At 48.5% G+C, this 13,264-nt stretch overlaps 1 protein-coding gene across 1 annotated transcript; it reads right to left on the bottom strand.

Moving 5' to 3' along the window:
• Nucleotides 1-9,579: 9,579 nt before the first annotated feature.
• Nucleotides 9,580-12,853, bottom strand: LOC124251794 (C-type lectin domain family 4 member G-like). The gene is made up of 9 exons (XM_046684671.1): nt 12,782-12,853; nt 12,351-12,452; nt 11,946-11,999; nt 11,699-11,761; nt 11,404-11,508; nt 11,017-11,106; nt 10,658-10,806; nt 10,431-10,546; nt 9,580-10,131 (listed from the first exon to the last, which is right to left on the bottom strand). The coding sequence occupies exons 1-9, from the start codon at nt 12,834-12,836 to the stop codon at nt 9,990-9,992; spliced, it is 876 nt and encodes a 291-aa protein (XP_046540627.1). The 5' UTR covers nt 12,837-12,853; the 3' UTR covers nt 9,580-9,989.
• Nucleotides 12,854-13,264: the final 411 nt, after the last annotated feature.

The following is a 13,264-nucleotide window of genomic DNA, read 5'->3' as shown; positions in this document are numbered from 1 at the left end:
GTGGTTTTCTCTACAGAAACCTCACAAGCTAGGAGAGATTGGAGTGACGTATTCAAAACTTTAAAGGATAAAAATCTTCAGCCAAGAATACTCTATCCAGGAAAAATATCCTTCAGATATGAGGGAGAAATTAAATCTTTTCCAGACAAACAAAGGCTAAGGGACTTCGTAGTCACAAGACGTCCACTACAAGAAATCCTCAAGAAGGCTCTCATACCTGAAAAAAGAAAAAAAGGGAGAAAGGGGTCACAAAACACAGAGTAGGGAACAAATAGATAGAATCTGAATAGGATAGCAAATATTCAACTATAGCATTAGGATAAAGGGAAGTAAATCACCAAAGCAAAGACAATCTTATCACTTTAACCACAAACTCACAACACAAGTTGGAATAAGAGATGAAAATAATAATTTAGGATGGGAGGAGGAAAGGAACTGAAACAGTCTAGGCTAAGTAAGTAAGAGACAACCAGAAAATGGACTATGTTATACACGAGATTCTGAATACAAACTTCAGGGTAGCCACTAAACTGAAAAACAGAACAGAGACACAAAACATAAATAAGGAAAAATCTAAGAAACCCAGCATAGGAAATTGCAGAAGTCAATGGGTAGGCTAAAACACACAGGACAAGAAACAAAGGAAACACTGGAAAGCGAGCAACAGAATGACAGCATTAATCCCTCATGCATCAATACTCACCCTCAATGTAAACGGATTGAACTCTCCAATAAAAAGACACAGAGTGGCAAAATGGATTAAAGAACAAGATCCAACAATTTGTTGCCTCCAGGAAACACACCTCAGCTCCAAGGACAAACACAGGCTCAGAGTGAAGGGGTGGAGGACAATACTCCAAGCTAATAGCAAACAAAAGAAAGCAGGTGTCACAATACTTATATCAGACAAAATAGATTTCAAGATAAGGCAGGTAAAGAGAGACACAGAGGGCCAATATATAATGATCAAAGGGACATTTCATCAAGAAGAAATAACACTTATAAATATCTATGCACCAAAGTTCATAAAGCAACTGTTAACAAACCTAAAAGAAGATATCAAAAATAACACAATAATAGTAGGGGACCTCAACACCCCACTCACATCAATGGACAGATCATCCAGACAGAAAATCAACAAAGAAACAGTGGAGCTAAACGAAAAGCTAAAACAGTTGGACTTAATAGACATATATAGAACACTCCATCCAAAACCAGCAGAATACACATTCTTCTTAAGCATGCATGGAACATTCTCAAGGATAGACCATATGTTGGGAAACAAGGCAAGCCTCTACAAATTTAAAAAAATTGAAATAATAACAAACATCTTCTCTGATCATAATGCCATAAAGCTAGAAATTAATTACAAGAAAAAAGCTGAGAAAGGCACAAGGATGTGGAGACTAAACAATATGCTATTGAACAAGCAATGGATCATTGAAGAAATTAATGGAAAAATAAAAAAATACCTGGAGACAAATGAAAATGATAACATGCCATACCAACTCATATGGGATGCAGCAAAAGCTGTATTATGAGGAAAATTCATCACAATTCAGGCACATCTTAACAAACAAGAAAAATCCCAAATCAGCAATTTTAAACTACACCTAACTGAATTAGAGAAAGAAAAACAAACAAAGCCCAAAGTCAGCAGAAGGAGAGAAATAATAAAAATCAGAGCAGAAATAAATGCTATTGAAACAGAAAAAGGCTGGTTCTTTGAGAAGATAAATAAAATTGACAAACCCCTAGCCAGACTTACAAAGAAAAAAAGAGAGAAAGCTCAAATAAACAAAATCAGAAATGAATGAGGAGAAATAACAACAGACTCTGCAGAAATACAACAGATTATAAGAGAATACTATGAAAAACTATATGCCAGCAAAATGGATAACCTAGAGGAAATGGATAAATTCTTGGACTCCTACAATCTCCCAAAGCTCACTCAAGAAGAGGCCGACAATTTGAACAGACCAATCACAAAGAAAGAGATTGAAACAGCAATCAAAAACATCCCAAAGAATAAAACCCCAGGGCCAGATGGCTTTCCTGGGGAATTCTACCAAACTTTCAGAGAGGATTTAATACCTATCCTTTTCAAGCTATTCCAAAAAACTAGGGAAGATGGAACACTTCCTAACACATCCTATGAGGCCAACATCACGCTGATACCAAAGCCTGACAAGGACAACACAAAAAAGGAAAACTACAGGCCAATATCGCTGATGAACATAGATGCAAAAATTCTCAACAAAATTTTGGCAAGCTGAATACAGCAATTCGTCAAAAGGATCATACATCATGATCAAGTGGGATTCATACCAGGGACACAGGGATGGTTCAACATCCGCAAATCAATCAATGTGATACACCACATCAACAAACTGAGGAATAAAAACCACATGATTATCTCAATAGATGTAGAGAAAGCATTTGACAAGATCCAACAACCATTTATGATAAAAACTCTGAAGAAAATGGGCATAGAAGGAAATTACCTCAACATAATAAAGGCCATATACGACAAACCCACAGCCAACATCATACTCAATGGGCAAAAACTGAGCGCCATCCCCCTGAAAACAGGAACGAGACAAGGATGCCCTCTATCACCACTCTTACTTAACATAGTACTGGAGGTCCTGGCCAGAGAAATTAGGCAAGAAAAAGGAATAAAAGGAATCCAAATAGGGAGGGAAGAAGTGAAACTCTCGCTGTTTGCAGATGGCATGATCTTATATATAGAAAACCCCAAAGAATCCATTGGAAAACTTTTAGAAGTAATCAACAACTACAGCAAAGTTGCAGGGTACAAAATCAATTTACATAAATCAGTAGCATTTCTATACTCTAATAACGAACTAACAGAAAAATAACTCAAGAACACAATACCATTCACAATCGCAACAAAAAGAATAAAATACCTTGGGGTGAATTTAACTAAGGAAGTGAAAGGCCTATACAATGAAAATTACAAGGCTTTTCTGAAAGAAATGGATGACGACATAAAGAGATGGAAAGGCATTCCATGTACATGGATTGGAAGAATAAACATAGTTAAAATGTCCGTTCTACCTAAAGCAATCTACGGATTCAATGCCATCCCAATCAGAATCCCAATGACATTCTTTACAGAATTAGAACAAATAATCCTAAAATTCATATGGGGCAACAAAAGACCCTGAATTGCTAAAGCAATCCTGAGAAAAAAGAACAAAATGGGAGGCATCACAATCCCTGACTTCAAAACATACTACAAAGCTACAGTAATCAAACCAGCATGGTACTGGTACAAAAACAGGTGCACAGATCAATGGAACAGAATTGGAAGCCCAGAAATAAAATCACACATCTATGGACAGCTTATCTTCTACAAAGGAGCTGAGGGCATACAATGGAGAAAAGAAAGTCTTTTCAACAAATGGTGCTGGGAAAACTGGAAAGCCACATGTAAAAGAATGAAAATTGACCATTCTTTCTCACCATTCACCAAAATAAACTCAAAATGGATTAAAGACCTAAAGCTGAGACCTGAAACCATAAGGCTTCTAGAAGAAAATGTAGGCAGTACACTCTTTGACATCAGTATTAAAAGGATCATTTCAGACACCATGTCTTCTCAGACAAGGGAAACAATAGAAAGAATAAACAAATGGGACTTCATCAGACTAAAGAGCATCTTCAAGGCAAGGGAAAACAGGATTGAAACAAAAAAACAACCCACTAACTGGGAAAAAATATTTGCAAGTAATACATCCGACAAAGGCTTAATGTCCATAATATATAAAGAACTCACACAACTCAACAACAAAAAATTAAACAACCCAATCAAAAAATGGGCAGGAGACATGAACAGACATTTCTCCAAAGAAGATATACAGATGGCCAACATGAAAAGATGTTCATCACTGCTGATCATCAGGGAAATGCAGATCAAAACTACACTAAGATGTCACCTTACACCCAACAGAATGACAAAAATAACTAAAACAAATAACAAATGTTGGAGGGGTTGTGGAGAAAAAGGAACCCTCATACACTGCTGGTGGGAATGCAAACTGGTGCAGCCACTATGGAAAACAGTATGGAGATTCCTCAAAAAATTAAAAATAGAAATGCCTTATGACCCAGCCATCCCACTACTGAGTATCTACCCAAAGAGGTTGAAGTCAGCAATTCCAAAAGTCCCATGCACCCCAATGTTCACTGCAGCATTATTTAAAATAGCCAAGACATGGAAGCAACCTAAGTGCCCACCAACAGATGACTGGATAAAGAAGATGTGGTATATATACAATAGAATACTACTCAGCTGCAAAACAGAACAAAATCGTCCCATTTGCAACAACATGAATGGACCTTGAGGGAATTATGTTAAGTGAAATAAGCCAGATAGAGAAGGACAATCTCTGTATGACTCCACTCATATGAGGAATTTAAACATGTGGACAAAGAGAACAGATTAGTGGCTACCAGGGGAAAGGTGGGGGGGGGGGTGGGCACAAGGGTGAAGGGTTGCACCTACAACACAACTGACGAACAATAATGTACAACTGAAATTTCACAAGATTGTAACCTATCATTAACTCAATAAAAAATTTAAAAAAAAATAGGGGCCCAGATCATGTATATCTTATAAGCCATGGTAAAGTCTTTGGATTTTCTTCCAACCAAGGTAAGCCATCTTTTATTTCCCCCTGAGGAAGATTTGCCCTGAGCTCACAACTGTTGCCAATCTTCCTCTTTTTTCACTTGAGGAAGATTAGCCCTGAGCTAACATCTGTGCCAATCTTCCTCTATTTTTGTATGTGGGTCACTGTCACAACATGGCTGATGAGTAGTGTAGGTCCCCTCCTGGGATCCAAACCCGTGGACCCAAGCCGCTGAAGCAGAGCACACTGAACTTAACCTCTACACCATGGCACCCCCCCCCACCACCAGATTGGCCTCTTTTGCTTATTAATATGCATTTAATATTCCTCCATGTCTTTTCATAGCTAACTAGCTCATTTCTTTGTAGCATTCAGTGATATTCTATTGTCTGGATGTACCACAGTTTATTTATCCATTCACCTACTGAAGGACATCCTGCTTGCTTCCACATTTTGCCAATTATGAGTAGAGCTGCTATGAACACCTGTTTACACGACTTCTTGTGGACATACCCCTTCAGTTCCTTTGAGTAAATACCAAGGAGCACAGTTCCTGGATGATGTGGTAAGAGTGCTCAGTTTTGTAAGAAACCATCAAGCCGTCTTTCAAAGTGGCTGGACCATTTTGCATTGCCCCCAGCAGTGAATGAGAGTCCTGATGCCCCACATCCTCACCAGCATTGGATGTTGTCAGCGTTCTGGGTTTTGGCTATTCTGATAGGTGTGTAGTGGTTTTCGTTCCTTTTCCAACCTTTAACGGCCGCCCACAACCTTCGCTCCTGGTCTCCGTTCCGTCTTTAAAGCTATCAATGGTGGATCAGGTCCTTCTCATATCACATTACTCTCATCATCCTTCTATGGTCATGACTCTCCCCTCTTCCCCTAATTCTCTCCTGCTTCCCTCTTTCACTTTTAAGGGCCCTTGTGATGACATTGGGCCCACCTAGACAACCCAGGATCATGTCCCCACCTCAGGGCCCTTAATATAATCACATTTGCAAAGTCACTTTTGTCATGTGGTAACATATTTACAGAATCAGAGGATAGGACTTGGACAATTTGGGGGACCGTCATTCTGCCTACGAAGGGTGTCATGGTGTTCTCACAATTGCTGATGGGTCTCAGACACATGGGTCTATTTCAGATCCCACTGGGCTCTCTCAGAGGCTCTGGGGTCTCCAGAAAAAGGGGTCTGTCTTTGAGACTCCTCACCTGGCCCAGCCAGGCTCTCACAGGACTTCTCTGTGTACAGGTTCTTTCTGTAGCATCCATCAGCTTGTAGAACACAATCTTTTTGGCAAGACCTATTCTCCTGAAAAACAAAAGCCAACTGAAGGTCAAGGTCTGTTCCAGGATTAGGGCTAGGTTTCTTCCCAGGGAGGTGGCATCATGGAGGTTGGAGGACCTGGGGCCAAGAGTCCAGAGAGAGGGGAAGGTGACCCTGACCCTCTCATACAGGTTCTTCATGTACTTGCTCAATGCTGGCAGGTTCGAGCCAGGCAGCTGCAAGGCAGTGCCTGTGGGCAGACCAGGAGTGCTGAGGGCAGGATGAGCATCTCCACTCCAGCCACACTGTTCTCTGGGCTCCTGACCTGGGACTCCCTTGGGCCCTGGATCCCATTGTCTGAGCCTTGGGTAGTAGGACCCAGAGGGCTTGCTCTGACCATGCTAGGTCCTTGGTAGATCCTGCAGTGGCTCCTGCTTAACTCTGGGGTCTCTTCCTTCTGCCTCAGCCACAGCCAGCACTCCCTCAGCTCCATCCCCAGAAGGGATGCCCAGGACTTCTCTGCCCACCTGTGCTGCTGCATATCCGTCACTACAACTTCATCCTAACTGCCTGCTGTCAACCTGACGGGTAGACAGACTGAGGTGTGTTATCTGTCCTGGAGTCAGGCGGTTCCTGGGTCTATTCAGTGCCTTGCTCTTGGCTGCAGTTGTAGAGATCCAAGAGAAGGGTTGGGGGTGTTACTGAACCAGGTTCATTTTTTCCCATTGTGTGGAAAGCCAAACACTGGGACAATGAGATGGCAGCAGAGAGAGGGTTTAATCACAAGGCAGCCAAGTGAGGAAGCAAGAGGACGAGTCTTAAATCCACTTGCCTGGAAATGGGGACTCAGGGATATTTATTGAGTAGGGGGGCAAGGTGGTCTGAAATGTGGAGATGGATGCTTGGAGGCAAGGAAACGTGAGGTCATTGATGATCTGCGCAAGCATAGTCAGACTCCATGCCTCTTCATAGGATACACGTTCACAAAATGGCATCGTGAGCATGATCTGAGGGTGGGGTTTTTAGCCTCTTGACGTCAAAAGGCTGCTTATCGGACATCTGCACAGGCCCAGTTGATGAGTTGGGGATCTCAACTGGCCTGAAGTGGACAAGGGGTTCTAATTCCTGAAAAACACCTCACACACCCATTACCATGGTGAGCCAGGCTCCAGGAAGATGTTACCTATAGGAGCCTAGTGGGAGTCAGATAGCATAGTGCCTAAGCAGCACAGTTAACCATGGGTGGGGGCACAACTGAAAGCTATACGCAGTAATTGCAGAGAGGAAAAAAACTTTAGTTACTAGCTAGCTAATCATCAATGGCTAACTGTTTACCGGTTTCAGGGGTGCTGGGAGCCGTGGCTACATCATTTGATCGGCTGTTTGACAGGGTCCAGCCCATTAACGCCGAGGGGTGCAGGGTCGCCCCTTGGTGAAGAATAACTGGCCAGCCCCTCACATAGTCCTGAAACCTGTGCTGCTTCTAATTGCCCTTCATTCCTTTTCCTTTCTTAACCTCCAGTTTTCACTCCTTTGGGTGGCTGCTTGGGAGGCACTACCTCCCGGGAAAATTAGATATAGTAAGAGAATGTGACCACCTGCAGGTAACTTTCAAGATATTTTTCAGTTAATTAATGGAGGAGCACACAGTCCCATGTGAGACAATCAGAAAGGAATCCTGCCCAGATAAGATGTCGAATTAGGTTTATGGCCTCTGTCTGCTAATGTTTCCTTCTCCCTCCAGTTCTTTGTCTAAATATACATATGCATCGTCCTTCTAAGTTTGCTGGTTAATTGGATGATCAAGAAGTATCTATATATTATTCTTGACCTTCTGCTTTCTGTTAAAATGTTATAGAGGTTTTCTCCTAAAAGCAATAAATAATAAATAATTGGTGAGTAGAAGGGCCGAGGGGTGCAAGAATGCCCCTCGGTGAAGGATGGCCGGCCGACACCCCTGATATTTTCTGAATTATATGCATGCTTTCTATCAAGGTTATGTGTATACTTATTTCTCTTTTTTATTCTTGAAGATATATAGTTTAGCTTAGCTTTTCAGCCTTTTACTTTACTAACAAAGTGATACTTTCTCCGGCAGTGTGCTTAAGGGACTGTTAGCTCCACAATCTAAAAGACAAAGGAATGCTTCCACCCCCTAAAGGGCGCGAAAAAGTAAAGATGTTTAACTGCCCGCTGAGAATGCAGATAGCCCTGGGGATAAGACACCCTGGGGTCGCCTTTTGTTCCCATTAACCATCTACACTAATGGCGTAAATGATTGAGGGAGGCAGGGATGGCTCCACCAGGATGTAACCAGACGGACTGCTGTCCTGTCCGGAGGCCTGGACCTTCTCTCTTTGATTTAACTTTACCATGAATTACAACAGATGCCTAGGTACCTATCTCCTTTAGCTTAGAGACAACAAACACTAGTTAATTGCGGAGAAGACGATCATTAACCTTATGCTCTATAGAATGGAATGCTAATAAATATTCTTGTGCTCGTTTTTTACTTCCTTATCTCTCTGAGAATATTTGTAAAACTATTTCTGTACTAATCCTTAAAAATATATAAACGACACTTGTGCACAGTAAAGTCGGACTTGCTAACACCAACCCAAGTCTCACGTCCCCATTATTTTCCCCCTCCCTCATCGCGCCGACGCCGTCCATCCCTCAGGAACCTGGACTCCGCCGGGGCGGGACCCCGGCACAGGGGATGTGTGCTCACAGCGCTGAAAGGTGCCACCTGGCCAGGAGTGTGGGTGGTGTTGTCTCCTCTCCTTGCTCAGTCAATGTTCTCAGGGCTGCACAGCCTGGGGGCTCCCTGCAGCCTTTGCTTCTGGACTCCGTTCTGTACAGAACTAAAGGCTGCTAGCTTGTCACTCCCCTCCACGGAATCCCTCTCCACCGGGAATTCTAGGAGAGTCCCCAGGTCCCCCGATGGAATCAGGAAACTCTGGGAGTGCAGGGTGAATACACATCAGAAGTCCCCAGCTGATACGGCCAGGCTCTGTGCACCCCACCCCCCTAAATGGGCTCAGCCATCCTCAGCACCTTCCAACAGCCTCGGCCTGCAAAGCCCACCCTGCCCAGCTCCCCATGCTGAGATCCCATTGTGCCTCGAAGTCTGTCTTTGCTGGGATGCATTTCCCGATGCCCCACCCAGTGGTCACAGAACCTGGTGCCCGAGACAGAAGGGCCCTGCTCCTCGGATCCGGGTGGCCCCTCTCCTGTCTGCCTCAGGGCCTTGTCTCAGGCTGCCTGTCATCTCCACAAGGGGGTGCCAGTCTCCTCAAGGAAAGGAGCCCCCACTGCAGCATGTCAGCACAGTCTCTGTCCCTGAGGACAAAGGTGGCTCCTCCAAGGGCATCACCTGTCACTCCTTCATGCATTTCTCCATTGAGTCACTAGTCACATGGTTCTTGTGTCCAGCTAGACCAGCACGAGGGGGTCCTGGGGGGTAAGGACTAGGCCTGACTCATTCCTGTGTCCCCAGAGCCCCACCGCCCTCCTGGCCCAGTGCAGGTTACCCCTGGGTTTGGGGACATCATAGGGCTTCAAGGTCGCTTAGAGAGGTTGGGGTCATTCACAGGGATCATCAGCGTCTCTGCAAGAAAGCTTAGAACAGCTCCCCAGGGTCAGGTGCCAAGATTCATTTCTCAAACTTTTATTGATGCCCCGCAGGGCTGCAAAGACAGCTCACAAAACCCTTGTGGTTGAGGCCTCCCAGTCTGGGGGAAAAATGAAAGAAACGCGATAGCTCCTTCTCGGATTCGCCTGACCTTGGCTAGGGAGGGAGGTGGGGTCAGACCAGGGGCCGAGGAGCCGGGATTTTGGAGCGGGTGAAGGCTAGGTTAGGTCGCATGTTGAGGGACTGCAAGTAACTTGCAGAGGAGGACCCAGATTGCAGGCACTGGAGACGGCTGGATTGGGCCAGTGGTTGTCCGTCGTGGTGGGCGGGGGGGGAAAAAAGAAAAATGGATGGCGGTGGGTGGATCCAGGACAGCTGTTCACAGATCGCACAAGTGGCGGTGGGCGTGGCTCGGGGGCACTGGGCGGGGTCAGCAGATTTGCCTCTTCTCGCAGATCCAGTTGTCCCTCTCGTTGTCGCCGCACGGAGCGTCGTTCCACATCCCCGTGTCCAGCATCATGATGCAATCCTCACGACCCTGAGAGTCATTGGGCTCCCCCTGGTTCCAGTGGCTGCAGGAGTTTGGCATGGGTGCTGCTGGGGGTCTAGATTGCGGATGGCCCTGGGGTCTGTCCTCCCTACTCAGGGTCTAGCCTGTTTATTAATTGGGTCTTACCTAGATACCCTGAGAGTCTAATCTATCCACAGATAGAACTTTCCAGCCCTGGGACATAATTTTCTATCCCCCGGAATTTAACCCTCAGCCAGTTCCTGGGGTCTAGGCTGCCCATCCCAACCGAGACTCTGAGATCTGGTCAAACCACTTCCCCTCGGGTCTGATCTGTCCTCCTCCCCACGTCCCTTCTCTCACCTGAAGCTGAGCGGGACTCCGTCCACCCACTGGTAGCCCTGGACCTTCTCGGCGCGGCGCACCGCCCTCAGACCCAGCCAGTAGCCGCGACCTCTCACATTCCGACTCAGGAAGCCCTGGGCAGAGGTGTAGACTGAGTCCACCTCGCTCTCTCCCACCCGCACTTCCCAGGCCACGCCCCTTCCGGTGAACTCCGCCTCCCGCCTCTAACGGCTTAGGCTGCGCACCTGCTCATCCAAGTCATTCACGATCACCAGGTGCGCACCAGCGCCCGCGCAGTTGCGCTGCGCCTCCTCCCACGTGGCAGTTGGAATGGAGAAAAGGTAGCAGGAACCCTGGAAGGGCAGCCACGACGCGGGGCACTGCTCGCAGGAGCCTGCGGGGTGGCGACGGTCACAAAGGTGGATGGCTCCCAGGTGGAGCAGAGAGGACTGGGGAGTTAGGGTTGGATCTCTGGGCCCAGGGGCGGAGCCAGAGAGAACAGGCCAAGGTCAAAGGGGAGGGCAGGCGTTTCAGGAAACCCCGAGGTCCACGAGCAGGGCCCCTTGTCCCCTCCCCCCTGCCCTCCCTCCTCAGTCTTGCTCACTGTTCCTGAGCTGGGCCGCCTCCAGCGCCCGCAACAGCTCCGTGCGGATGCCCTCGCGGTCTCTGCCCGCTTCGGCCAAGCCCTGGGTCACTACGAGGTCAAGAAAGTCCAGATTATAGCTGTGTCAGGGCGAGGAGCAGGGTCACGATTAGGTAAAGTCAGCATCCACGTCTGTGGGCAGTGTCACCGTCAAGAATGACATCGCGGTCAAGGACTGTCGTAGCCGGGTAGGGTCCAGTTGTGGTTGAGGTTGGGACTTGTCGTCAAGGTCAGAGTCCAATGGTCAGGGTCAGGATCAGAGGATAGGGTCGGGGTAACAGAAAGGTCAGGACGTGAATCGACAGCCGCGCGGAGGGATGAGGGGTCGTGGCGCTGTGCCGCCCTCACCGCGCTCGCTGAGTTCTTTCAGGGCGCTCTCCTGCTGGAACAGCTTTGCCTGCGCCTCCCCAAGCTCAGTGCGAGCGGTCTGCAGCTGCGCCTGCGTCCCCTGGCCTGGGAAGGGGACCAGGATGGGGCGGGACGTCCGAGACCAGCCCGCCCCACGCCCAACACCTCCTCCCATCCTGGCCACAAGCCCCGCCCGCACCCGCCTCCTGCGGTCCCGCCCACAAGCCTCGCCCTCAGGACCACAAGCCCCGCCCTCAGGACCACAAACCCCGCCCCCTCAGCCCAAAATTCTTACAGCATGTATCGCAGGATCGGATCTCTTCCTTCAAGGCAGCCAGCACCACCGTCTGCTCCGAGGCTGGAACAACCCCCGCCCACCCCACCCCCGCCAGGTCAGCCCCCGGGGACTCACGAGATACCCTTCCCCTCTCCTGGGCCAGTCCCGGGGACCCTAGGATCCCCACTCACCCAACCCCTTCCGGTCTCCAGGGTCCCGGACACTCTCCCCGCTGCACACCCAGGAGGCCCTGTTCTGTGCTCACCATTTGTTCTCAGCAGGTCCTGGTGGCCGAGCAGCACCCGGCGCTCTGTGGAGGCTGCAGAGAGAGGCTCCTGCAGGCGCGGCCCCAGGGACCTGGGAACTCTCCCTTTGCCCCCCTGCGGGGATCCGGTCTTGGGACCCACACAGGGGGTAGGCAGACATGCAGCCCACATGATGTGCACACACGCCGAGAGGAACCAAACACCCAGGGACGTGCTCACACCTTCATGCATGCACATACACACAGACGTGCGTGCGCACAGTCCAAAGATGCACACACTTTGTTCACACGTATTCACACTCAGACCCAGGCAGGGATCTGGGACCCGGCTGGTGTGCCCATTGTGGGACGATCTATCTCCCCATGGGGGCTGGACACACCTCCCCGAATTATACAGACACTCACCTTTGGAAAACAAGATGCTCAGAATGAGGGCCCACAGGATGGTGGCGATCATAAGAGATGTGGCTACGATGAGAAGTCTCCTTCCCCAGCGTCCCCAGGACCCTGGGATAACACAGAGAGACTCCTGGGTCCCTCCTGCTCCAGGACCATCCTGGATCCCTGGGCCCTGAGGACCAAGCCCAGAACACTTGGGTTCCTCCCAGGAAATTGGGATTCAGAGAGGTCAAGTAACGTGCCTATTGTCAGACAGCCCCTAAGTGGCAGAGGTGGAATTTGAATTGAGGTCCAGCTGGCTCCAGGACCTGTGGTGTCTCTCCTGCACCCACTACCTGGGCTCTCTCTTGGCTGTTTCCCTCCCCTCCCCCATCAAACCCCAAACCACTGGCCAGAGGGACTCAAGGGGGACAGTGAGGCAGTCCCATTGCTCATACCTCCGGGGGCCTCCTGGAGCCCACCACCCCACCTGCTGTACGGGGCAGTGTCCATGACGAGCAGCCTCCCAGCCCAGGGCATGGATATAAATGGAGCCCCCTCACTCACTCACCCCGCCCACTCTCTTCCTTCCTTCCCATCTTCTGACTCTTAATTCCTAGTACAAGGGACCCTCTGACGAGTCATAGGGCTGGGCCCTTTCTCGGCAGGGCTGGGCTAGGGGTAAGGATGTGGTAGAGGAAGTGGGAGTTGGTGGTGGAGGGGGGTAGGGAGCGTGCGTGCGTGCGTTGTGCGTGCGTGTGTGTGTGTGTGTGTGCATGTGCAGTTCCATCCTCCCTGGCCTGGGAGCTGCAGCAACATCTCCAGGCTGGTTTTGGGGCCTCACTCTGGAGCTTGGTCCCCACCTCTTAGAGGTCTGGGGCTGGCCTTTCCAAGAGAGATGCTCTGAGCCAGCCAAGTTCGGGCCCCTCCCTGCTGGTTCC

This window comes from Equus quagga, chromosome 14, assembly GCF_021613505.1.
Source record: "Equus quagga isolate Etosha38 chromosome 14, UCLA_HA_Equagga_1.0, whole genome shotgun sequence".
Classification (NCBI taxonomy): domain Eukaryota; kingdom Metazoa; phylum Chordata; class Mammalia; order Perissodactyla; family Equidae; genus Equus; species Equus quagga.
Note: the sequence above shows the minus strand (reverse complement) of the source record. Positions and strands in the feature narration are given on the sequence as shown.